Source organism: Notolabrus celidotus, chromosome 8 (genome assembly GCF_009762535.1).
Source record: "Notolabrus celidotus isolate fNotCel1 chromosome 8, fNotCel1.pri, whole genome shotgun sequence".
Lineage (NCBI taxonomy): Eukaryota > Metazoa > Chordata > Actinopteri > Labriformes > Labridae > Notolabrus > Notolabrus celidotus.
Window position 1 is genome coordinate 11,716,801 of NC_048279.1, and position 27,623 is coordinate 11,744,423.

The 27,623-nt window shown below is 41.8% G+C and overlaps 1 protein-coding gene across 1 annotated transcript in view; it reads right to left on the bottom strand.

Moving 5' to 3' along the window:
• Window positions 1-1,599: 1,599 nt before the first annotated feature.
• LOC117817883 (teneurin-2) overlaps window positions 1,600-27,623 on the bottom strand; it is a 134,112-nt gene continuing 108,088 nt past the window's right edge. The window contains exons 2-4 of the mRNA XM_034690683.1: window positions 25,647-26,047; window positions 2,797-3,090; window positions 1,600-2,225 (exon numbers count right to left, since the gene is read on the bottom strand). Of these exons, the coding sequence (XP_034546574.1) occupies window positions 2,170-2,225; window positions 2,797-3,090; window positions 25,647-25,872 (576 nt within the window). The 5' untranslated portion in view covers window positions 25,873-26,047 and the 3' untranslated portion in view covers window positions 1,600-2,169. The remainder of the gene's footprint in view (window positions 2,226-2,796; window positions 3,091-25,646; window positions 26,048-27,623) is intronic.

Here is a 27,623-nt window from a genome sequence, read left to right on the forward strand (position 1 = left end):
CCATGTGTATGCATCTTTCCAATGCATGCATAGTATATCCCTGCAATGTCACAGAGAGTCTCATTTAGTATATACACAGCAGTCACAGAATGTACAGCCACTTTCAAAGTTCTCAATACAAACAAATCAAACTCAATTAACTTGTAGAAAAGCATACATGAGGTGATAATTGTGTTGAGACTAGCAAAGGAACCAGGAGATGTGATTGACAAATGCAATCCATGCAAAAGATCGCACTCTTTAATCTGTTATTGAATGTGTTGTGTTTTTACTTTTTCTTTCAGACAATTCAGCTCCCTCTCTTCAAAAATCAAATATTTAAAAATAGTTCTTGTAGTAAGGTAACCTCTAACAGGGGGGAAAACAGCCTTTTTAAGGTGTTAAGGATTTTGAAGTTCATCAGTAGCTCATTATGTTTGTTAAATCCAAAAATGATAATGGAGATAAAAGGTATGAGGCAAAAAGAAAGCTGTGAATTTATCAATCAGACACTCTGCAGCCAGTTGCCCCGCTGACAGGCAGCAGACACAAACAGACAGACACACACAAACACAAACAGTATTTTCCCTGAGCTTTCTGATATCTGTCACTATCTCTCTGGGCTTTCTATTTTGGTAGTGAAATCTGCAATAGGGCACGTGCCCACCTTCATCCACATGTACGCTGCCGCCCTGAAGGGGAACCCTAGACCCCTTTACTGACATCTGTCAGTCACAACGGCGAGCTGCACTGACAGGAGCATAACGAGGGATGGTGAGAGGCGCAGCATGAGCAAAGAGAAGACAGGAGAAGGAGAAGAGGAAGCTTGAAAGATGAAGAAGAAAGGTGGGAGAAGGGGGAGATGAAGAGGAGGAGGAGGAGGAGGAGAAGCGAGTGGAGGTGAGACTTCTGAGGCTTGTTAGATGAGAGTGGTGCAGCGTGCTGTTTGGTGTTTTAGCACGTCACCGTCTTTTTGATTTGTTAGCATGTGTTTATGATGTTGTTTCTCTCTCTGCCTCTGTCAATCTCTATTATTAGACCCTCAGATCTTCTTCCTGCTGTTTTGACACTCTCGTTGCTCCTGCTTCACACTTCCACACACACACACATGAAGGGTTTTGAATCATACATGCTCACACCTGGAGACAGAAAAAAAGCATATAGAAAGACAATGACATACTTAGACACACTCGCAAACTCGGCACCCACACTGCTCGAGGCGCGCACGCCGTTTAGGTCTGGTGGGAGTGAAATCTTTCCTATGGGTGCTTTGAGGTGTGACGCGCCTTCAGTATCAGATGTTCTGTTTGGAGGGAGATGCAGGAGCAAGTGGTGAGATTTCCCTTATTCAGAGCAACTAAGTAAGTAACGACTTGACTTGATCAGACACAGGCACACACCTGGTGCTTTTATCAGACTGCCGCGCTGCCTCTGATCTCTTCATGCTGGCAGAAACAGCAAAGCAGATGCCTGATCTAAATCTCTGGTCTGTAAAAACAACACGAGACGGGCTGAAGGTATGAGCCGGTGGTTCCCTGAATGCTTCCATAGAAGGCAAAATTTTGGAGCCTTGCAATTAGTTTAATTGACTTTGATTTGACACATGTTCTGCAAATTCATCAATGAGAGAAGTGAGTCACACAAAAATATCCATGAATAACTCTTTTTGACAAAGTTTCCTTCTGTAAACTTGAGAAGAAAACAACTTTTGATCACCTCAACAATCAGACTCAGTGACATCATACTGCAGGCGAGTGATTATCACATATAGTGCTGGATTAAGCAGCTAATTGTACAAGGTCTGGAAATGCTTGTGACAGAGCGCTCAATGCCGTTCTCCTTCCTGGCCCTGAGACAGAGAGAGCGAGCGTGGCGTCCGTTGCTGATATCTGCAGCTGCAAGATTAGCTTGTTAATTAACCACAAAGCAATTATCAGGTGATGGGATGAGAGGCGCGTCTCATCGAAGGTGTTCCTTGACGTGTTTAATAGGTGTTGAGTAGTTTGATCAGTCCACAGAAGTTGTCTCTGATTCGAGGCCCGCAGTCCTACAGAGGTTGATCCACAGCTGATATGTGCGGCTGCTGAGAATTCAATTAATTACACTGTTGCTTTTCCTTCCATCCACTTTTCATTAACCTCCATTGACACCTCGGCGAGGCTCGAGCGCTGGTTTACGACTGCGTCAGGATTAACAAGGAAATGGGAAGTTGGTAATAAACAAAGTTGCCAGAGGATGAAGCTTCCCTGTGGGAACATCACATATTCACACTTGCAGATTTGAAGAAAGGATGCACTTGAAATAAAGAAAAGCTTTGGTCTGACTGCATTTCTTTGTTGGATCACAGGAGTTAAATCCACTAGTGTTGCTGCTGCCTCCAAACCCAAATGATTTTCTGAGTCTGACGGACCGGTGGTGAGATCTAAGCAGCTGAGTGGTGTACGAGGGTAGAGTTAGCGGGCTTTGGCTAAGTGTTATTGATGAAAACAAGGATGGCTCTCTGGGGGTTCCAACCACTGTTCTTTACATCAGAAACAGACTCAGTCCACAAATCCAACTCACAACCAATTCTTATAAAGGCTGTCTGCGGGAGGAGTAGTCCACAGATTTCAACAATGTTGACAAATGTGTCGAAGATTTACATTCACACTGGAGACCCCTTAAACACAGACTGCTATACCACATCACTCTGACACATCCTTCGTTTGTTTTCAATCAATCATTAAGTCTCACTAATCTTCCTCTCTCAAATCAATAGGCCTGTACTTTACTGTACACATCCCTTCTTGACTTGTTTTCAAGGGACTCAGGTCCTACCTGATTCGTCGTCAGACTTGTTTTCATTCTCCGAGTCGGTGAGGGTGAGCGCTGAGTTCTCGCGGCTGGACACTCCTGAGCTGCGGCGGGACTTTACCCTTCCCCTTTCAGCCCACAGCTGGATGGCTCTCTCTGGGGTCAGCGGCCCCTCAGGGTCTGAGTCGGCATCAGAGCCTGCACTAAGGGAGTACCCCCTCTGGAGGAGGCCCAGGTCGGGACAGTAGGGAACGGCAGCGGGGTGAGGAGGTGGAGTGGGCTCGCATACTCCGAGCTCGGCTAGGGTGAAGTTCCCCCCTGTGGACGAGACAGTGGAGTTACAATGGTGGCCTGTAGAGAGTTATTTAAGTAAAGCAGTGAATGGAGGCATTCACATAAACAAATGCTTGCACGCTTATCGAGCAAACAAACCCACAATCACACACAGAGAAGCACACTAATTATGAAACTACGGAGGCGGAGGCTGAAAATTGGGCTTTGTTGTTGCAGGCAGGAGGGGGAGAGATGACGCAGCATGAATCAGGCACCAACTACAAACTAGCTGCTGGAAGGAAAATGTAGTGGCCTGCAGGCCTGTTAAGGCTGGCTTAGAAGGCCTGCCGCCCTCGCTTTACTGCTCCACATTGGCATTCATGAGATGTTGATGTGAGATCAAAGAGCTGCTCACTGGAGGCCTCTCAGACTGTAGTGGAGCTGCTTTTCTGCCTCCTCGGTTTGATCATCTACCCACCTAGTTGCCATCACACGCTGGACCCCAGGCTCAGCGAATGTACCGCAGTCTGCTGCAGCACTGTCCCCGCTGCCTAACACTTTCCCCCTCAAGACAAACCAACTCGTCACGTCCAAAATAAATATATAAAATTATCCAAATTAAAGCACATCAAAGGAGATCAATAAACAGTGCTGCAGCCCAATTAAATCCAAGCTGAGGAAAAAGCAATTAAGGAAAAAGGCATGCTCAACCAATTTATTCTCTATACTAATTAAAAGAGTATTGTGGATGCAATCGCTCACCATCAGCTGTTGGGGTAAAGGGATCGGGGGAAAAACAGTTGTGATTCACTTCATTAGCAGTTTGTGAGGGAGGGTAAGGGAAGAGGCGAGTGAGGAGAGGATGGCATCGTGGCGGCACACTGTATGAATCAATGCGCCGGGAATCACACAGCTGTGTGACTGGGTTAACTGTGACTCATCAAGCGTACGGACGCAATCAGAGGGAGAGGAATTAAACAGATGACAATCGTCTGCTGGATCTTCACGGCCGCTCTTCACAACTTGAGAGTTGTTCTGAAAGTAATAGGGAGGGAGGGAGGGCCTTAAGGAAACTTAGCGGGGGGGAGCTCATACTTCCTCTGGTTCTACTCAGACAAACAGATGGACCTGACGAAAGGATAGACACAAAGGGATCACTCTACAGGTGGATTCTGCTTTGTCACTACAGCTTGCAGAGAGTCTAACCAGCTACGAAGCACCAAACCACTGCAAGACATCAAAGAACATTACCATTCCTTATCTTCTTTGCTGCTTTGCTGTTTCCTCCCACTTATCATGAATGACAAAAGAAATCCTCTTTACTCCACATGAAACTAGACACTTTCACAATCTGTTGCTACTTGACACTTATTCTCTTGAATATGCACAGGATCTAAGACTAGACGTTGAACCCATACCTGAGACGAGGTAGCGTAGAAGAACAGGGGAGAACTCCAGGTACCCTGAGAGAGTAGAGCACACGACTTCTTTAACATCAGTCAGCGAATCATCCAGAGCTGAACTACTCACTAGAAAAGCTTCTACTTCACAATCACATTTAGGATAAGTCTTTATGCAAATCATCCAATCTGACCACAATGACAATAATTGGGCCACAAACACATCTACTCTAAACAAACGCTACATGGAGGCAGTTACACAACATCAAAGTGTCAGTGCATGTGTGCATGTGTTTGCATGTGTTTGAGCTTAACACACATATCTAACGTAAAACCCCACAGGCCACCGCTCTGTACAATTAACATCCCATAACCAGTGATTACACATGCAAAATCCAATCACTCCTTATCACCATCAGCAGCAGGCACGGCTCGACGACGCCGTGGCAATCTACATGTCCTCAAAGAAAGATGGATTGGTATGACGGGCTGAAGCAGACATGAAAATCTATCTCAGTTATTCTACAAATGGAAAACCGATCGCATGTTCGTAACATGATATTATGACAGATGTGGGGGCAACTGTGGCGCTGCATTCTAATCAGATCAATGGCTTTCTTATGGCAAGACACTGGCACTGTCATCGTTATGCTTATAAAACACATTAATGTGTATTTTGAACCCGGAGCAGCTTCTGCAGCTGCCTTGGGAGGTGCACATCTGTGTCTGCTCATTGTGGCAGTGCTGACGTGCTTGTTTCTTCGTTGTGAGTTGATCTGTGCATTCATATGACTGTGTTATATATCTGAATTAGACTGTGCCACAGGGTGAAAGCAGCACAATCTTCCCTAAATGCCTTTCTCTAATAGGGGGGGAAAGAGTGATGAACAGAGTGGAAGGAAGGCAAAGGAACATGGCAGATTTGAAAAGAAGCACATGTGATCATTTGTTCCTCTGTCTAGTTCTGTGTTTCAGCGCACAGCGAAACAGAATACAAGATGTAGAAGAAGTTCTTGAATCAGTTCATGCTGAATCAAACTCAAATGAAATGCAGGCGGCTACGGAGAGCTCAATATACGAAACACGAGAGAACACAATGACCTAGCAGAACTGAAAAGTGGGTTAATAATATGTATGTATGTGTGTAGACATCTGCATTTGACGGTGCAATAGAGCTGAAACGGCATGATCTTGAATGCTTCCCTGAATAATTTTCACCATCAGAGTAAAGAGCGGAGTGGAATGCAGGGAGAGAGACAAAGGCAGTAAAATAGCGTGAAATGTGTGTATGAGAGAATGAAAGAGTGGATAGAGGGTAAGTGAGCTACCCGGACTAATATATGAGCCTGTTTTTAAGCATGCAACAAGACAGAATATGAGATAAACATGATGTTATTCAGTCACTGTCAAATGGAAATATGATTTTTTTGAGTTTCATAATTGAAAAGAAGTGGATACAATCAGACTGACTTTAACTTTGTAAGCCTAACATTCTGCTGTTTGTTGAAATGTTTTCACAAAGGTTTCAAGGCAACAATTGCCACCATAACATCAAGGGAAGTCAAACCAGTCCACGCATGTTACAAACAGTGTTTGTGCATGTTTTCAACTCAAGGATTTCTCCTTCTGCATGCTAATGTCTCAGTCTTAGTTGAAGCAACATACCCCAACCAATTCAGCCTCTGTCATTGTATAAACCTAACTATAGACCACACACTGAATCCTCCTGAACACTAACATAGACCCATCAATTAATGGAACATCAGCACGGTTAGAGAGGGAACTGCATTGTTCCTCACCTGAGAAGACACTCAAATTCCCTGCTCCTACAAGATACATCATCATTTGGGATATCCATTCACCTTTTGTTGTATTTCCAGAACATAACTGATGGGGAGAGAAGAAAGCATCTTTTTGGAACTTGAACACAGTAGTGAGAGTGGGACTGGCATTTGCAGTGATCCATTAAACCGCATGTACTTCCCTTGATAAAACTCATTATGGATGTGTGTGGGAGCGAATATGCACAGCGTGCAGGGTGTGTATGCGTGCAAGAATGCTTGTTTGTGAGTAGACAGCTTTGTGGGATAGAGGGCCCTATCATTAAAAAATCATTTGTGCTTGTTAGCAGTTTGACAGGCAAAGTATAGGCAGCAGGACTCTGCATTATGCTGGTTGACTTTCCCTCACCCCACCGTGTAATTCTGTAAAGGATGTAAAACAGGCAGAACATGTGGGCATCAGCGCCTGCAATTATGTTGCTTTTTCCAGATCCAATAGTTTACAGTGCAGGCCACCCTCGGACATGCCATTTCCAGCCTTGGAGGGAGCGCCGGCTCACAACAAGTTCTGATTTGCCCTGAAGTGCTGAACCAGTGAACTGATTTGCTCCTGGGTGGAGGATGCATCAAAATCAGGAGGCAAATGCAACTGTGCACAGTAGGCTCCTGAACAATCCCCAGAAATACCAGAAATTATTGTTAATAACAGTAAAAGCCTTATTTTTTGTGTCACAGCTTTAAAATGGTGGAATTTGTGGCTAATAGAAGCCGAAATGTGTCATTCCTTGTTATTTTCCATTTTCATTTGCATCCAATTCAAAATTCATTTGCACTGCACTTTAGTATTCCTGAAAAACCTGACTTGCTTTAGTGTTTTCTTCTTTCTGAATTATGAAGCAATATAACATATATCTATTAGTCCCCTAATAAAGAGAGCTGAAGTGAAGAATGTTTCAGCAGACTACAATTAAAGACAGAGACGGGAAGGCAGTCTGACAAAGAAGAGAGTGCGTGGTGGTTCAGACCCAAGTTTCAGGGGGTTCAGTGTTTCTACTCTCTTCAGAACAAATGCAAACAGAGGTTTCTCTTTTGGGTCTCTCATAATATTTCACACTATGTTCCCTTAAAGTTGCAAAGTACTGAGGTAAGTGATTGAAAGATAAAAGTCTGTTAAAAATAAAGGGCAGCAATAGAAAAAACTAGAACATATAATGGGGAAGGTGTTTTGTGTTTGCATGTTGACTTTACTTTTTCAGAACACCAAGAATGTTTTTCTTCAACTAAAATTCTACAAATTTAACTTTATAGTTGCTTTTCAAAATAACACACATTCACTGCGTGATGGACTATGTGCCTCCCCTTGCTGCCATTGTACAATAAAAGTGAAGCAAAGGTTGATGGCAAACTATTGTGCTGGTGATGTTTTTGGAGCCAAACTTGATTGGCTGGTGGACTTGCTGTATTACTGTTCAGTCCCTTCCTCTTATCAAAACACACATTCACCGTACTAATACAAGAGCACAGATCCCTCAGGCCAGCACAGTCCACAGCGTAACAGCTTCCTGTGTCAGTTTTAAGCATAGACTGTATAAAATATGGAGGTAGTATCTGTGACGTCACCCATCTGTTTCTGCAGCGCTGTTTGAGGCAAATTGGTGGCGGCAGCCATATTGCTTCTGTCGAGCCAGTGTGACGTAAAGAGGCGGAGTTCGAGCCTCCGAGCCAACAGCTGCAGTGTTCCCGCAGGCAGCTGTGCCTCTCATTGGAAGACTCGTAATCTTAATCTCTTCAAAATTGCTGCGTTAGAAAAAATTCATCCCCCTTACAGTGAGAGCACATCGAGAAATGAGCTATCCAGACTACACTCTTTTGTACCAGGCTGTAAACATGTTTATTTCTGCTGGAAAGATCGTCCGTTTCCCATTCATGTGTATTTGACTTCCGATACTTCCGGAGCCAGCCTCAAGCGGATCCTCAATGAACTGCAGCTTTTAACACCTCCGCATTGGACTCATATTTTTAGACCTGAGGTTTCCGCTTAATTTTAAGCCGACTTTTCCAGTTATGAAAAGTGCAAAGAGTCTCGTGTTAGTGTTTGATACTTTCTTCTCTGCTAATCTGGTCCACACAGCATTGCAGGGCTCGCATTTGTTAACAGAGCTGTCAATCATGACGTCAGACCCTTTTAAAAGGATCAAATAACTAAATACAACTAAAGTTCTCTGAAAAGGTAACACTTTTACATGAACCAGTATAACTATGATGATGAAAATCATGTATGTGAAAAATTAGACATGTAGTTGAAATTTTTATAGAACGGCCATGTCTCATCTGTTAACATGGATGAGGCTGGCTTTATGACCAAAACTGCTGTTTGTAAGTAGGAGTGCTCAAAATGTGTTTGCTTCACTTTTGAGGAGCTGCCAAGTCATCCATCTTTTTATACAGTCTATGGACTCAGGTATGTTGCAGGTGAACACAAAATTACAGAAAAAAAACAGATGAGGATGGAATAAGGAAACTGAACACCCATATATGGGCAACCAACAGCAATAAAGACGGCTGTCCTCTTTTTCGTCTGGTCTATTACCAAAAACTCACACACAGAGAGAGACTCTTAGGACTACTATTAATTGTCCATCAACCACTTGTTCATTGTGTTAATGTAAATCACCTCTTCCAAACTTTACCCCTCATTGTATAAATAGTAATGAAATTATAATGAGAAAATGAGTATGTACAAATATGCAAAACAGGCTTTAGACACAGTCCAGAGACAATTACTGGACTTTGGGTGAGAAAAGATTCATGAATTCATAAATGTTTAAAGACCCAGTCATTGCATTTATTTAGTGTCATACAATGAAAAATGATCCTTAGTTGAGTTCACACAGGCAGCTGCTGCTGCCACGCTCAAATGTAAAGGAGAGAAAAATGTTCCTCCTTTTAAGTTGATAAGGGGTAAAAATAGGGAGTAAAATAGAAAGTGAGCCGAGCAGATGACGAAAAAAAAGGATCAGAAGATGAGGTAGCGAAAGGATGATGAAATCCCCGGTCATGGTAAACAGCCTCTGCAGGGAGAGGACACACAGAGGGAGAGAGGGAGAGAGGGAGAGAGGGAGAGAGAGAGAGAGAGAGAGAGAGAGAGAGAGAGAGAGAGAGAGAGAGAGAGAGAGAGAGAGAGAGAGAGAGAGAGAGAGAGAGAGCACAGACAGGCAGAGGAGGACTGTGTTTACCTGAGTAATAAGCCAACAGAGTGGATTTAATGAAAGCACCTACGCAGAGACACCGAGAGCAAGAAGGAGTCATTTGGCTTCGACTTGTATACGTGCTATACAAAGGTCCAGGTTCAGGGTCACTGCTGTCTGCAAGTGAGAGCGGGGTTTGTGGGATTGTTGTTCCGCTATATTTACCACACGTTCTATTATTACAATCACACACACACAGTTTCACAAGCACAGACCATAGCAGCTGAGAATACTAATAAACATCTTCACAAATCAGAGTTTCCATGGTGATGAGGTAAAGTTGTGTATAAATGAAGCAAGTGTTACACAGGTGCTTGTATTAAACACAGGGAAGCTAATGAACAAAGCCTCTATGAGTGTTGATAGCGCACTTTGGTGTTACACATTTCATACGTTAACGAAATGTTTGCTGCTCATCTATAAATAAAACCGTGTAATTACACATAGAAACACACCAACCAGGTCTCTTTGTTTATCATGGGATATAAACATCTAATGCTTGTAATGGATATGAATGCAGCACATGGTTAATGTGATGACAACAGCCAAGAACAAAAACCTTCACCTAACTCTCACCTCATTATTTACCACACTAACATCTGCTCACGATGGAGTCGAACACAAACACTTTTCACACTTGTTTTCATTTAGTTATTCTTGCTCTATTCTTTCTCTGTTGAAGTTTCACACAACAATTATGCGCTGTAAGATTCGACACACTTCTGTTAGAGTAATCATTATTTCTTTGTTTCTGAGATACCTGGCTGCGGGAGGTGGCATTCTCTGGTTGAAACAAAAGGCGCTGCCAAGGGCTGTGAAGACATTTATGCTCGAGCCAGCTCAGTGGAAGTGATCACAAGCCCCAATGTCAGGAAAAGGACTTGGGTTTGATTGTGCTTGGTTTTTATTTCAACAATAGTGTCCACTTTGTTTACACCTTGTGTTTATTTTGGTTTGGTTGGTCTACCAAATGTGTTCCTCTTTTGTCTCATTGTGTTAGGACTGTTTGTTTAGTTGTTTAGCTAATTAGAGTTACATACTGTCAGTATGGCCAAGTCGTCACAATTGTGGTTCGTGTTTTTGGCAAAGACAAAAAGCAAAATTTTCATGAAAAAGTCCCTTCTCCGTTGCCGTACTACTCGGCGCCTAACACTTAACTTTTTTGTTCTGCCTCTGTCAAGCTTTGCAGTTCCAATCAACTTAATGGAGCGTTTTATTGTCTTTCAGCCCACTGTTTTGTTTTTACATCAACAGCTTTGTTGTTGACGTTCACTCATTAATTTGACTTCACACAACAGGTGACTTTTTTTCAGCAGAAGAATCTTGTATCATCCCACCGTATGTTGCACCCCAGAAACAAACATACAAAGTTAGCGACTGGTTGGTTAACTAGACAAAGTTACAGACAACTCTCTCTGGAGCTGGTGAAGACAGGAACAAAGCTGGAGGTGACCAGTAGCCCACACTTCTTTTAAGTGGTAGCTTTTTTTTTATGTGTCTGCTGGTTAGAATGCTGAGCAACTGTTTGCTAAAAAATTCATCCCATTTTTCTTGATAATCTGATAAATAAAGAAGTTGTGTTTTCAGCTTGTGTGGCTGCCCCCAGGTTTAAAACAAAGACAAATAAGAAAAATAAATGTAGATTTCATTTTAACTGGATTTGGTTGCCTAGACTAAAGTGTTATTTTGCTAGAAGGTTTTAATACTTTTGAAATATGTATTACCTCCTTTTTGTTGTTGTTCTGACTTTTTGTTCCAAAAGCTTAAGTTGTTTTTTAATACTGGCTTTCAATTTAGTGTAGTTTTCAGTTTTTGAAAATCCCCCCCTTTGAAAGACAGGGACTCAACTTTCACCCAGGTAAAAATGTGACAACTACCTAAGGATGTATGTCTGTGTTGGGTGTCGATGTCTCTCTTTCTCCCTTTCCACTATAACAAATAACAATAAATCCAGATCATCAACAAAAGGGTTTTATTCTAAGCAGAAGTATAATTACAGAACATTTTATTATTTTTGAAAAGCAGCATGCAATGCTCGCATGTGTCCATTAGAATATTGATTGTCAGAGCTCTATATAAGTTTTGCAAAATTCTCAATTTTTTTGTTGATGATGTACAACCAACAATTGAAACAACAACAAAAATGGCCCCTATTTTGTTCTAATACCTGGATGCTCTCTCCACTCAACATGTAGAACAACCCTTTATTTGGAGTACTAAAGGGTTACAGGGCGTAACTGTGTAAGTTTTTCTTTTCTCTTTGGCTAAATATCTTATCTCAATCATGTTTGCATGACCATCAGATAAAACGCCTCATCCTTCCAAAGGAAGATTATTCCTTGATTCTTATTTTCCAGGATTAAAAACAAAGTAGTTTGAAGCAGATCATTGCGTCTGGATTAAAATGCTTCATCTTCACATCTGGAAACGCAACATCTGCATTTTGACGTATATTGTAAACAAAACATTGCTATAACCTCCTCACTGACGGATTATTATTTCTAGACACACAGATGTTCTCATAGTAACACCAGAATTGATGATGATTGGTATACTGATATTACCGTATATGCAGTATTAGATAGTATACTTATCAATGCATTGATCCAAAGCTATCACCAATTTCACCTCAAAAAGTGACTGTTCTGAAGGTAAATTATCATGTGAACCTGATAAACACCATCAGTGGGGTAGCTGAGAGTCACTTATAGCAAATGTCAGGGATCAGTGTTTTCTCTCAGATACCATGTTGTTGTTTTTACAGCATTTGAATCTGGTGTTGGAAAATGGTCAATGGACTTGCACTTCTATATTGTATTTCTAGTCTTTTAGAGTGTTTTTACAGTGAAATTCCACAGGTTGCTAATGTGTTGTGAGACAGCTTCCTTGTGGTTTGGCTCTGTGCTCCCTCATCCTTTAACACCCATTGGTTATGGTTTGAGAGATCAGCATAGAGCAGCACAGCTGGAGTCACGAGACCAAGAATTTGCCTCCTTAATTACAGAATCAATGATTTTCTACCTCCATGCTGAGCTTTACGTATAAGCTCGTCTTCCATACAAGCATAATATCTGATGATGAGCGTCTCCTCATGCTGTCATCTAAACCTCTGACCAAACCTCTGACCTGTTGGTGCAGTTTAGTGAAATACGATCTATTGTCAACACGGAGAGTTTTGTTCTGAAAATAAATGTTTTGATGTAAGTCATGAGCCGTGATCCGGCATACTGCAAATATAGAAGCTGTGCGTATCTGCTGCAGAGGGCTATGGATTGCCGGAGCTGCTACGGAGCAGAAACACAATTCAGTGAAGAGTGTGGAAACACATACATTGACAAAAGTGAAACCTATTAGCTCTGCTGCTGTGGCAGAGCAGAGATGGTCCAAACATGGATCTATTAAAAGTTCCCCGTTACCCTGCACGTCACGTTCACGCTTTCAAACAAAATTCAGACCATCATCATTACTAATTCCATTCATACCAGGTCACACATCCCTGATAACATCACTGGGAGCAAATTGAAGTCTTGTTGACACCTCAACATACTACAGTGGAAGCTATAGGGATTGAATCCCCAACCTTATTACTGAGAACAAGACACCTGAACCAGGGCTGCCCCTATTAGAGGGGGTCTCTTTACCAACCAGTGCCACAGACTGTATCAAACATCAGCGTGGTCTCTGTGACGTCACCCATAGGTTTCTGAAGGAACGTTTCAAACTGGGTGAATCTCTTTCTCTCCCTCATGTCAAGAATCAAGGTAAGGATTGTTTAAAAACACAAATCCATTACCACGTTGCACTAGAACACAATGAATCTGAAACTGTGTCTGTAAATATAAATGTGTGCTTGCCTCACTTTCCATCTGCTGTTATATCCTCTCTTCAAAGCCTGTTGTCTCTCAGAGTGCCCCTCACGGTGAGTGAGTGGCAGCAGCCTAGATATGTTGCGTTACCTTCCCTCTGTGACTGACATGTCCTGACAAGATGACAACAGACTGACAGTTAACCTCACATGGCTCGGTGTTGATTATGAAAGATCCATTTCACAAACACACATGTGCATGCATATCCCATAGCATGTGGCCCGACATTAACGCCACCATTAGCGGCCTGACAAATCTGCCCAATTTGGAGTGTCATGGTCAAACACTTCCCACACCTCCCAGATGACATCGGCTCCTTTGGCTCCGGTCTGAGCCACAGGGGCCCTCGCACCTCCTAATGAGGGGACCAAAATAGGTGTGACAAATGTCATCCATCCTTGAGCTAGTTCTACTACTGCCCAGAAGACAGCAGTCTGGGTCAGACAGGACATGACAGAACATGACACAACACCATGCACTCTGGGGGAGGTCTTGTCACTGAGAGGTGTAGCACGAGGAAGTGAAACACCTCTCAACCATGAAAAGGAGGCCAAAGTTGACTTGACAGAGAGACATGCTTCACATTCATAACACTGTAAAGCACAATTGACATGAAGAAACTAGTTCTTTTTAAAATATATCATAAAAACTATTGAACCAACCTTATTAATATTTGAAGATCATTTTGAAATCAAATCACTTTTAGTTTTTATTGTACAGAACAGCTTGAGTGAGAAACAGGATATGTGGGGAGAGAGTTGGGGATGACATGCACCAAATCCTGTCAGGAGTATCGACACTGGATATCGATCCTTCAAACAGTGTGAGGAGGATTGCAGCCTCTGAATATGGGGCGCCTGCTCTCTCAGCTGGGCTAAACAGTACCCCAAAATGGTGCTAATGTATAGTATATGTACTTTGAACATCTATTCTGTTTGTGAACCTACATACTAAAAGGTAGGAGGCTAAAGGCTCTCCTCAACTGCACCTCTTCTCCTCCTATTAGGGCGTCTGGAAGTTAGGTTGAGTCAGAATTTCCAATATGGCGAACTCCGTCTATAGACTTCAAAACAGAGCTTCATAAACCAATGGGTGACGGAATTATGTCTATGTTCATGTATTGTACAGTCAACAATTACACAATTAGACTCAACTACAACTGGAAAGCAAAGTGAAGCAACATTGTAGATATAAATGTTGGTTTTAAATGATTCTTTCAGCCTTGATGAACCTTTTGTTATTACGAATAGGCAGAAAAACCTGTAAAGATGCAACCCGTAGCTACATAGCAGGCAATAGAATCCTTCATAAGACACCAATTGTACATATTTTAGTATTTTTCCTGTATTTGTTTTTTATTGTCTATTTTATTATTTTATCATAATTTTATTGTCTATTTTAATATTTCATTATAATTTTATTGTCTATTTCATTATAATTGTATTGTCTATATTAATATTTTATTGTAATTGTATTGTTTATTTTATTTCTTTAATTATATTTCAATTTGCGTCTATCGACTTTTTATTCTTCCTCCATGTTCATTATTTTTGCACCTAAAAACATCAAGGTAATTCCCTTTAGATGTAAACCCAGTTGGCAATAAACCTGATCCTAGTTCTGATCAAGAATTATGCAAAGAATAATAAATCAAAGTACGTGGCAAAATCACAGAGTAACCACCAGAGTACTGTGATAAATGCCTGTATCAGTTTGTATTGATGTAAAATTGTCAGTGGAGGAGAAGGAGTTGTGATATTTAGTGCCCCTTCCTCTTCTGTTATTTTGGTACATTAGTACAACACATCCATTATCAACACCATACATGTCAGTCTTTCATATTCTCATAGCTCCCATTTCTGAAAGGCTCTTTCCTGGTTCTGAAGCATAACTCATAGTTTGTCTTCATCTCTATGGTAATCCTACAGTGATTGAAGTTTATTTACACATGCAGCTACATCAATAGTAAAGCAAATCATTTGAACTGCTATCGATTTTGTCACCGGAGCCCAGAGAAATACGACATCAGGACATCCATGTGTATAAGAAAACGTGGCATACATCCAGGCACACAACCACATACACACGCACATTTAAATTCTGTGGCTGGGGAACACATTTAATTACAGCCCAGGAAGCAAGTGACTCGGCTGCAAAAGGAAAAAAAAAAAAAACACACACACTTGATAACACTGACATTTACAATCTGCCTCATTTATCAAAAGCTGCCAAAGCAGAGTCAAAGAGGGTCATTACATAGTAAACATAGATTAACTCAACTCCACCAAAACCCACACAACATTGTCTAATAAATGATTTTTAGTCGGAGAAAATTGCAGATGTCAGCATGCATTTCCCTGGACTCTGTCAATTAATTGCCTTGTTTGTTACCCAATATTTGTGTGTGTGTTTCTACCTCGCGCAAGGGTGTGTGTGAGCGAGTAAGAGCCAGAACCGGTGCTAAATAGCTGGCACCTTCAGCATGCATTTCCCTGGCCCTTTCCTATTATTTGTCTCATTTGTTACCCAGTGTTTGCATATGTGTGTGTTTGGGTGTGTGTGTGGGTATACGTGTCTGTGCCTGCACCTGTGCCAACATCAGTGCTAATAGCTAGCGCTTTCACTTTGCTAGCACAGATATAATTTGACAAACGAAGCTGCTGCTGTAGTGTGGATAACGTTTAAAAGTGAATTCCCACTGGAACATTAAGTTCTGATACACCTGTATTTACCGTGTGTCATTCTGCTTCAACAACTGTTAATCATCCACATCTGTGATGCAGGGATACAAGCTAACGTCTGTACACTGGGTTCTTTATATGAGTGCAGCAGCCCGAGAGTGTGCCCACATGTGCCGAATGCTGCACAGGTGTTACTTTGACTTGAGCCCCCTTTATACACCTCCCTGCATAAGTTGGGGCCATACATACAAATCCACATGAGCAGTTTGAAGGCTATAAATGAGGATTAGGGTTGGAGGAGTGTGTTCGGCCCCAGGATATACTTGGGTGACTCTTCTGCTCTGTTTCAGAAGCTACGGGATGCTTCTGAGTGTCAGCAGCTGGCAGAGGTGCAGAATGCCAGGGAGGAGACAAAGATAAAGAGTGATCAGGGGAAGAGGGGAAGGATTGCATTTAATCTCAGCATCATTTATTTTTAATAGCATGCAGCTGCTTTGTTCTCTCTTTGATCATCAGCCATCCAGATTGACTGTAACCCGATGAAATGGTCTGACACACACATTTAAACACGCACTGATTTTTTTTTGTGCAGAGTTGGCACATTTAAACTTCCTTTTTTGAGGGTCCAACTCTTAAGAGACCGCAGTCCTCGTCACTGTCTTCGGTGGGCTGAAGACAGATATGTACTGACACATGATGTCAGCAGCAGCTGCAAGGGTTTAAACTATAGGCACATGCTATCCCCAAACCACCAATCTGCACAGAGCCCTGACTAAGCAGCCAAAGTCGGTAGAGAAGAAACAAGTCTGAGAACTGTAAAAGTGTAAAAGGCTGTATGCCTTTACTCCGAGCGGAAAGGACATGAGACAGAGAAGGAAACTGGAAGGGAGAGTGGGGTTGAAATCAAACCCCATCTGCCAGATTGAGAACTATAGCTTCTGTACATGGGGTGCCCACCTTTACCACCAGACCAAACTGGAGCCCTTATTAAGCTAATTTTAAGAAACTCTGACCCAAATGTTTAAGTTTGAGTAATGTATGCTACATTCTTAAAAAATGGCTTCATTCAGGTTTTTTCAGCACAGCACTTTGTTGTTGGAAAGCCACTTTGTTTTTGCACAATTTGCAGACGCGACATACACATGTTCCTCCGCCTACTGCGCACTCATCAGCTGTTTATATCTGTGGGCTTCAAAAGAGACCAAAAACAAACAAACAACCAAACTAAAAAATGGGACTGTGGCAGCCACAATAACATCAGCTTTATTGTAGACACAACAGGACACCTTTATGAACTGTAGTACAGATAGGAAGAAAGAGGCAGGGGAATAACTTCTGTGCCCACTGTCGAGCAGAGACATCCTAAATTACCTGGTGGTGCAGGTGTGTGAACTGTGGGCTCATGCCAAGACACCCAGAGAGCTACAGCTGTCAAGAGAGGGGCTTGGTAACATCAGCACTTCAGGAACTTTCTAAATCAGGATTTCAGTGACTCATATATTGCTGCAGTCTGCATCACTCAACATCCAGGATTCCCTGCCGCACTGAAAGCTGCTGTTTTACCGACTCTTCAAAACATTTTTAGCTGTTAAAGAGGAAGATTGAGCTGAAATAACAAACTGTACAACCGTTACTGCTAGCTTTTAGTGTTTAGTATTTGTTGCTTTAAATTATTTCTAACATATCAAAACTTAAAGCGCAACTATTACTGTATTGGGCAAAAGTCAAATTGACTCATTTACCATCAAACAGCTGATGAGTGCAGGAAAAGGAACATGTTTAATCCATGAAACAGTGCAAAACAAAGTGGCTTTCTGAAGGCAAAGTGCCAAAATGATCTTAATATAGTGCACACTTACACCAACATTGGAGTTCAGGTCTTACTTTCTTAAATAAGCTTATTTAGATGATAAAATTGGGTCTATCTGTAGCAGTTGAAAGCCTACTGTAGCTTCCATGCTGGTTCACAGATCACTTTCCAGGTAACAGTGCTGAGCTGATCAGCCTCTCCTGAGGGTAATACACTTACTATTGACAAGTGATTCATACAACCCCTCTCAAAAAAGACCAAACTATCCCCTTAATGGCTTCATCACATCCAGCTGTGCTCATTGGAAGCTGTCTAGAGCTGGAGAATCAAAATGTGGGTTTTTACAGAGGTGCAAAAGAGCCTCAGTGCACATTTGTCTTTTATGAAAAAAGTCTGCATGGGTAGTTTGCAGACTTTAAGCTCATCTCTCTTGCAAAGTACTCATTTAGGTGGACAAGGACTTGATAAATCATCTTTAAGCCATTATCTTGCAGGTTCATGTCAGCCCATAATGGAGTATTCTGCAAACCTGTCAAAAACGAGGCTCTCTCTGCAGTGTCAGGGTTAGTCCCTGTACTTCGCTGAAGAGGACACATTGTGAGAGGCTGCTGCTGCTGCTGCTCGTACAAATACTTGGAAGTCTTTTCTCCCCAAAGAATGAAGAAGACAGAGGAAGCAGGGGATGCTTCTTTGGGCTAAAGCCTCCCTCAGACCACCCAGCAGTGCAATTTCCCTGACATTCTGTCTTGAATAGGGAGTGGAGGCAATCACGCCAGGATGTGAGTGGCAGAGTTTGGCAGAGCTTTTGGACTTTGTAGCCATTTGTCACATCAAAGGTAATGGTGGAAAGGGAAGCAGAATGAGGTAAATATGGCCATTATAGTGTAAGAATTTCCTCAGCTCTTATAGGTTTGAATGGGGTCATTCTGGCTATATTAGCACATTTATGCACATTTCAGTGCAGCTACGATGATGAAGGGTCAAGCCTATAGAGCTCAGATGGTAGGGCGAGCCCTGCATGAAATAAAACACAAAGACACACCCAGTAAGCTTGCTCTCCGATCCACAAAGACAACCTCAACATAACAAATGTGTGATATGAGCACTAAAGCAACAATACAGAAGCAGCAAGGGTAAAGAGATTGAAAGAAAAAAAGTGACCAAGAAAGCACCCATGAAAAGGTGTGACAGAAGAGCAAAAGAGGACATAAAAGAAAGAGAGAAATAGAAAGATGGACCGTGTGAGTGAGAGGAAAACAGAACGTGTGAGGACAGCAGATGATGTTGTCCAGGCAGTAACTCTGGCAGGTGGGTGCAGGGTTCTCTGTGTGGTTTCTTTCCCTTGGGGCAAAGCAGCAGAGGAGAATGTTGAGGGGCTCATTTAGATTGTCCTGAATTGAAAGGCCAAATCTTCTAGACAGTGGACGTGATAATGCTTACTGTCTCCAGGTGGACTTCTGAATGAGGGATGGAGGTGTGCAGTAGGGGTGGTAAGATCAGGTAGAGGTGAAAGGATAAATGAAGTGTTGTGTGCTCCTGCATGTACAAAGCCCACAGTGGCTTATTAGAGTTTACATATCCTTCATATGTATTGACATCCATGTATGCTTGTCATGGGATTATCTGCTGAGAAGCAAACATTGCATATCAAACAAAAACGAAAAAAAGAGAGAAACTGAGACTATTCTAAATTAAGTATGCACAATAGAGGAAGAGGAGGCAGGCACAGCTTTCTGCTTCGTCTTGTTATCAGAAGGAACCTTTGTCTTATTAGGATCACTGTACTTTTCAAATATGCAGCTTTGAGGTGTTAAATAGTGAACACTTGTAATTGGCTTTCCAGGCTGCTGCTTGTTATGGTGGAGGAGGAAAGTGTTATTTGACTGTGCTTATCCAAGCAGACTAGGTAATAAGTGTGTAATAGGGAAAGAGAGCAGTTTGGATCCACTGTAAGCGGGGGGTCCGCCGGAAAACACAACGATACTCGCTTTATCAAAATCTGCAAGGAGCTGTTTGGGACCATAAGTATTTAAACACAGAAAATAAAGTGGAAAGGAAGAAAAAACATGAAGTGGAAGTTTGCACATATTCAGAAATGTGAAAAACATAAATGGGAGAGTTGCAGAATTTGAAATGAGGATTTCAAAATTCTGATGTACAACAAAACAAGTGCTGTTCCTGATCTGTATTCAGTGGTAACAAGATAACAGTACAAATGGAGATTCACACCATTGTTTTTCTTCTTTTAAAATTCCTGATGGCTGATTACTGATGACTTGTTAGGAGGTATGGGACACACATGGTAAGATAAAACATTTAAGAGTTATAATTCATGAAAGTGCACAATATCCTTCATACTAAACCCTGCATTGTTTAAGTGGCCATACATTTTAAGTTTAATATTTTCACCTAATTAAACCTATGTGGTAGCTTTGGATGATTTACTATTAAAAAACTCTTTATTTATCCCGCCCTGTTTTCTGTGAAAAGCCTCAGCTCAGCTTCTCTTTTACGTACCGTCTCTTTAAGACCCACGTCGAAAAAGCCCTGATTGGACAGCTCTGTCCTTCATCTAATGTACCACGAGTGTATTGCCATACAAAGAGTTCTCGTGACTTTGTGACAGAAAAATTTCAGAGGTAGAAAAATAAAACGTGATAGCTGATGAGCTCTGAAGACTGAGGCTTTATTCTGATGTTTCGTTTAACTACTGATTTGAAACTTAACTCTCAATCAGTATTAAAATCCAATGTTGTAACTAATATATTGAGTGTGTCCCAGAGTGGAGTTTGAGGGAGTTATTGTTAATTTTAAAATACATTATCCTATTCATAAAACATCATGACATCTGTGTTTTACTTTAGGTTCAATTTCCCTTAGAGATTAATAAAGTAAATTCTATTCTGTGTATATTTAAGTTTGTATTATTATTATTTGCTCACACTCCTTTCAGTTCTATTAAGCCCACCCACACACACACACACACACACACACACACACACACACACACACACACACACAGACAGACAGACAGACACACACACAATGCAGCAACAGCAGTCCTCTCTTTATACACACAGTGGTGTGTCCCGCCCCACCTTCTAACATTTCTCTTTTCTATATGTCTGATCTTTGACAGTATCATCACAACACTTTATAAAGACGGCCATTTAACAACTCTTGTTATGAAACCTTCTACTTGATGTCCTGTCATCACAACAGGTGATCCACGCGTACAAGGCTTGTTAATGATGTACAGTTTTGCAACGATCCAGACCAAGATAGTGCAGCAGCAACAAGCTGTATGTGTGCAGTACATTTAAACTGCAGTATGAGAAGGTTCATATTAAACAAGATCAATGATGCATTAACAGGAAGGACATCCTGAAGGATCTCTTTCTCTCTGTCTGATTACCTGTAGAGCGGGTGTGAGGCGCTGCAGGTTATCAGACAGAGATCATCAGAAACATTGATCAATGATGGCGATCTTATATGGAGGAAAGTAGGAATAATAGCATTATATTTGGGCAGCTGAAAATATACCTAGGCAGCTTGCCGTCTACATGTGGGAAACACTGTGTGTGTGACTGTTAATATGGAACAAAACAATTCTCTCTCTTTAACTGATTCCTGAACAGAGGAAAAACAGCTGCCAATGGGCACAACATCAGACTTCTCTGAATCACTGATCAAATCTGATGTGTGGGTGATTCGTCAGGGGTGATGAAAATGGCCGTATCAGTCCTGCAGTTAGCTAAACAATGCTAAATTTAAAGAACACCTAATATAAAATGCCATAAAAATAAAGGCAGCATCCTTACCATATATAGTACAGAACATTGAGAGGTGTAACTTCTTCTAAAAATGGATGTAATTGCAAAGGCAGGTCGAACCTGTGCCACAATCTAGCCAACAGATGCAATGTTGTTGGAGCAAGATTAGTATGTTGGATGTAAGAGGACTATGAAATCAGCATGCAGATTTGGAGCAAACTTAAATAAAGGTCACTGACATCCGAGCCTCGTACGTCCTTTTAGAGCAGAAAACAGCTTCTTAATAGACTGGGAAGTAAACTCACAGAAAAGACTTCTTGCAGAAAACACAGAGTCACAAAACACAAATATACAGACTGCAAACACACTCCAAATGTGGTTCCAAAGGGAGATGGTGTTCCCTTTTAAGCTGAATTTCTGCTTCAGGAAACATTGAAAATCCAGTGAAGCTTGTCATGCATAATGTTGTGCAATAAGTAAGTTATTTTAAAAGGCAATGATATCTTTGGAGTAAAACTGCAGCTACAGTTAGATGTAGCAGAACTCCTGCACATTTACAAATATATAATTTCTTTGAGCCATTAAAGTGACAGCAAAAACCTAAGATACCTATTATAAATCTTTTGTTCCACTATAAAAGATTATTTTGATAATTGAAGAAAATTGTTGAAGAATAATCCCACCCCAAGATCCTTGATTTGGCTCAGAAAACATCCCCAGGACATCTGCTCTACTCCTAATAATTTGCACTGCATAACTCAATGCAAATGATCTTTCAAAATGATGAAAAAAAGACTAAAAAAATGGACTTGTCAAATGTGCTCTGTGCCTGTATTTGTGCCTGAGCTGTATTTACTCTGTACATGCAGGATAATGAAGCCACAAGCAACAAAAACAGAGAAATTCATCAAGATAAATGTCAGTGAAATATGAACTTTTCTCCAAACTACTGTAGGCGAGTCAATAACTCAATCTGAAACTCTGTTATAGTTCCTGCTCGTGTATAATCATGTGTGAGTGCACAAGCTCACAGGGTGCTCCAGTCCCACCTGTGCTTGACTCACACCTTTTTATCACACACATAAGTCTAATGACGGTTGTAAGAGCGAGTCAATATATATTAACACAGCACAGAACTGTAAATTGGTTGCTCTACACGTAACCATCAAAGCCAAATTGCAGTCTGAGAATAGCTTGGGATGACCTCAAAACTTCTCGACAAGAGGCAGAAACGGCGTGATGGCTCAGCCAACCAAAGAACAACATCATTATAATTTAATCAAAGTTAATCATATTTTCTTCTGTTGCCCCATGAGCACATAAATTACTAATCCTGCAGGTCAGTTCAGATTTTAGACCTCCTCTTCAAACTGTTTGTTGGAATTTTCAATAAAACAACAAGGACTCAAACTGAATTGAGTCTCCCCTGTGCACAATTTTAGTCATAACTGTTGAAGAAAATAAAGTTTTGGTCTTCTCTCACCATCTTGTTGCTAAACTACAAGCTGTTCAAAAGGGAACACATTCAATCCCCCACTCGGCCTCATATATTAGTTACACAAATATGCAGTTAAAAAATGAAGAAAACTCTCTCTGCTGCTTCTCTCGCTGCGTCTTTCTCACTCTAACTCCTTTCTCTTTCTCCCTCCCTCCGGCACTTCTCCTCATCCCGTGGTGTCACAGTCCATATGGTGCGGCAACACTGTTGGTCTCCTGTGGCCACACTTCCCACGATGCATCTGTGGCTCTGGGCTTTCGAAGGAGCTGATAGGCTGAGAGGACTGTGATATCGACCAGCTATTGCCTGGTGCGAGGTCAGCTCGGTGCAGCAGTGAAGTGTGTCCGGACAGCACACTACTGACTTCCAGGCTTACATACGTCCCGCCAATCAAACCACCATTTTGGACACTTTTCTTTTTTTTCCCACCCTCGTAGAAGTAAGTATGCCCTTCTGTTGTTTGCTTTTTGTAAAAGCCACACTTATTCCCTCTGCGTGTGCCATTACACTTTTTCTTCTTGAAGCAACAGTCAGATTGATCTGTCTCTCAAAGCTTCCAACCACACATAAGCAAACATGAAACCTTGACAGTAAGCCTACCTTGTTTTTATTTCTAATGCTGGTGTGCCATTTAGAAAACACCATCATGGACTCTTCACTGTATTTCTTTCTTTATTTCTGTGGGGTATTTGACTGTTATTTTCTCCCTCCTGCATTGTTGTGCTGTATTACTCTGAGCTCTCTTCCTCTCCTGTCTGTGTCCATGCAGAGAAAACAGAGCTTAGCACAGATCAATCCCATTGAGCTTGACTCCTTTCACTAGCCAGGGATCAATAGTGCCTGTTTCATGTCCCTGTGCCATCTACACATTTGCACACACACACTCATACAAATGCACAAACACACACACAGTTTAAAGACATGCCTATGAGAGCAGGCCCACCCCTATAGAGATGACCTATCGGCCTATCGGCTAACTTGCTCACTGGGGGATACAGAAGTTCATTATGACAGGGCTGCCATAGCTAAAGGTCTGCCTTGGTCCTCTGCTGCAAAGTGCAGCATTTACACCATCTGAATACATTAACAGCTTGCAACAGAGGTCTCGCAATAAACACACTGTAGCTAAAAGTAGCATACAGCTGGAAAATGTTTACATGAGCAACATAGTGACTGTTGAATGTGTAAAAGCAGATGTTGGAAGTAATGCAGGAATCACAAAACAGGACTGGAAGGGCGCTAAAAGTGTTAAGCTATGCTTGGCTCACAGACCATATGTGCTGGACAGGAAAATCACTTGCCTACTGGAGCTGCACTGAGAGCAGATATAATTGGTAAAATCTGACAGGAAATTGCTACATCCTCCAGTTTCTAGTTTTTGCTTTTGGGATGCATTTGGCAGCCTTCATTATTTGTTGTATCTGGAGTGTTTTTAAAAACTGGAACCATATTACATCTATAAAATCCCTTTCTGGTAGCACATGCAACACAGCTTTCCCAGACTCAGTAATGTTATACCTTATCTCATATACTAAATCACTTCCTGGACACTGCAGTATGTCAAATTGATACTGCAAATACTGCCATGAAAAGACTGATACCACTCTCAGGTTTATCATGTACATTTTAATAACATTAGAGTGTTAGCTTAGCCTAGCATAAAGATTGAAAGCTGGGGAAGAAAGCTTGCCCAATTATCATTTCATGCAAAAAGTACACGTGCCACCCCCCCCCAAAAAAATCTTGTTCAAAACAAATGAAGATGAAACATGCTCGAGATAAGATTTATGGGAGCTGTTCTTTTGTCCGTATGTTTCCCCAAGCCATACACTGCATAAAACATGCAGTTAATCTCAGGGATGTCACCCATTATTTTCTGACGCCATATTGAAAATGCCTACTTAACTTAGGTTTCAGTCGACTTTACAAGAGATAAAGAAGCAGATTCAGGGCGAACCTTTAGCCCCTGGCTTAAAGTTACAATGTGCCTACCTGTTGGTTAAGTCGACCACGCCCCTAATTATGCCTGATTATGCAAAACCCTAACTCGTATCTTCAAAACGCACACCCTATACATATTGTCTGAAAAGAGAAATATGCTAATCAGACCAAATCCTTATTCTGCATCAGACTGTAAATGTATTTATTCCTTTTGTAAAGATAGACTTTTTAATATATGTGCCAATGGGGCCTCCTGCTCTATTGGAGCCAGACTCAAGTGGACAATCAAGGAACTACAGTTTTTAGTACATTTGTGTTGGCTTCTTTTTTGACACCTGAGATTGGCACATGAGCTAAGCTGGCTGCTTATTGTAGATACACAGCATAAAGTCATTGGAGTGGTATCAATGTTTTCATTTAACTCTTCAAACAGTGTAAAAAAGTACTTAAAATATCTATAAAACAAGAAATGAGCCAAATGCACTCATTTATAATCATATATGTTCTTTTTGTTCTGTATTTTTTTCCCAGTCCAGCTCTATATGGTTCAAGGCCAGAACTACAACAAAGTTAAGCTCTGAAGGAGGTGCTTCACAAACCTACCTTGCCTGGAGTACTCATCCGCCTCGTGGTGAACCAGGTCAGTCACACAGCCACCATAGTGCAGCCTCTGCTCATGGTCAAAAGCCTTGAGGGTTTCGCTTGAGCTGTAGGACTTCTGGGTAGGCACGCGGCACTCGTCTGCATCCAGGGAGGATGTGTTGTACTGGGAGTCTTTGGAGCAGCGGCCCCTGGTCAGGGAGCGGTGGCTACGATCCTTCAGATCCATGATGAGGTTGGGTGGAGGTGGAATAGTGGGAGCAGAGATGCAGGAAGAGCAATAGATGGACACGGAGAAGGAGGAGGAGGAGGAGGAGGAGGTGGAGGAAGAGGAGAGGGTGGTGGGGGGGAGATGGAGGGGCCTCCTAGCGGGCCTCCGTTATGTCAGTCTCCACTTCAGTCACCTGGAAAACAGTGATAGAGAGAGGGAGAGATGGAGAGAGTGGAAAAGACAGCAAAAGGTTGGTATAAAATTAATGGATGCACTGCTGTGACTCACTCTAGCTTTACACTCCCCCGAGGATCTACAGAGAAAGTTAGGTAAGAGGGAGAGCGGGGAATGGACATTTGAGCAACCAGGCAAATATACAACACATTGGAGTATTGATGCGGGCTAAGTAAGGCTATTGTGAGGAGAAACAGAGCTGCTGCTGCTGCTGCGGTCTGCTGAGACATAGTCAAACATTGACCAAGCTGATGAAAAACAGTCAGTCTATTTAAATCCATGACATGAAGGCAGAGAGAGCCTCAAACATGTAACAGATAATTTGCCAAACTGGTGTCAGTGGCGCCTAAACACATGCGGAAAACACTGATAACAAGATGGGGTAAAGCGGAAAGAGAATAGTCTTTTGAAACACGAAAGTTAAAAACAAAAAAGAAATGGGATGGTGGGAAAAAGAGACGCAGATTATCAAGGCGGGGGGAAAAAAGCGGGAAAGAAATAAAAAGCAGCCAGATTCAACAGGAAGGATGGAGGAAGACGAGAAATGACTTGAGGGCATTGCTAGTCTCTCCCTCATTATCAGAGTGAGAATGAATCCCGCTCCCATAGAGGCTGTAAGGGATAATCAAACACAGCCAGACGCAGATACACACACATACATACACACACACACACACACACGCAATGTCAGAAACACCCAGAAACAAACACATATGCAGTATACCTGAGCTGTTAACTCGCCTTGAAGCAGCCTGTAAAACGACTCCTAACACAGCTTAACATGTGCATTATGTCTTCACCTTCACTTTGTTAACGTCTGATATGTCCAGTGCCATTACATCACCACTGGCCTGTTTGTAATCTATTCAAATATCATACTTGTGGATGGAGATTGTACATGATTATGATGCTAATACAGCATGATACTGGTGCAGTGGCCTTGAGCGACGCATTACATTAGCAGCCAAAGATCAAAGTACAACAATACAACAACCAGCAGTAATTGACAGGAGTGCTTCAAGCAGCTGCCTGTATGGGATATTTATGGTAATAAATAGGTCAGCCATGTTTCTATTGCTCCGGGCCGAGGAAAGTCTGGTCCACCCACTGCATTACAGCTTAGCATTGTATTTTCATCAAAATATCTCTCAGTCTGGACAGACTGTCTTGATATCAGAGCAGGAAAGGGCCTTACAAAGGAGCAGGCATCATTTGATTCAGACTATGTGATGCAACTAATTGCATGCAGGGACAGAGGAAGAATAGTAAGGGAGAAAAAAAAGAAAGACAGATACAGAATGTGAGTCAATCTATTCAATGAGTGCTCATTTTAAAATGCTTAGAAGGTAGTATTGAAAAGTGCCCTGCTATGTCCATTGATTAACAGTAGGTATTAAGTCTCATAAAGAGCTCATTATGCTCCAGCATCCATCACACAGGCTATTAGGAGTTCAAGCTTAATGTGTTCCTACCTTGAATGGAGGGTGAGGAAACACAGAGGGATGCTGGCTCGGGAAATGTGGCGACATTCTGAC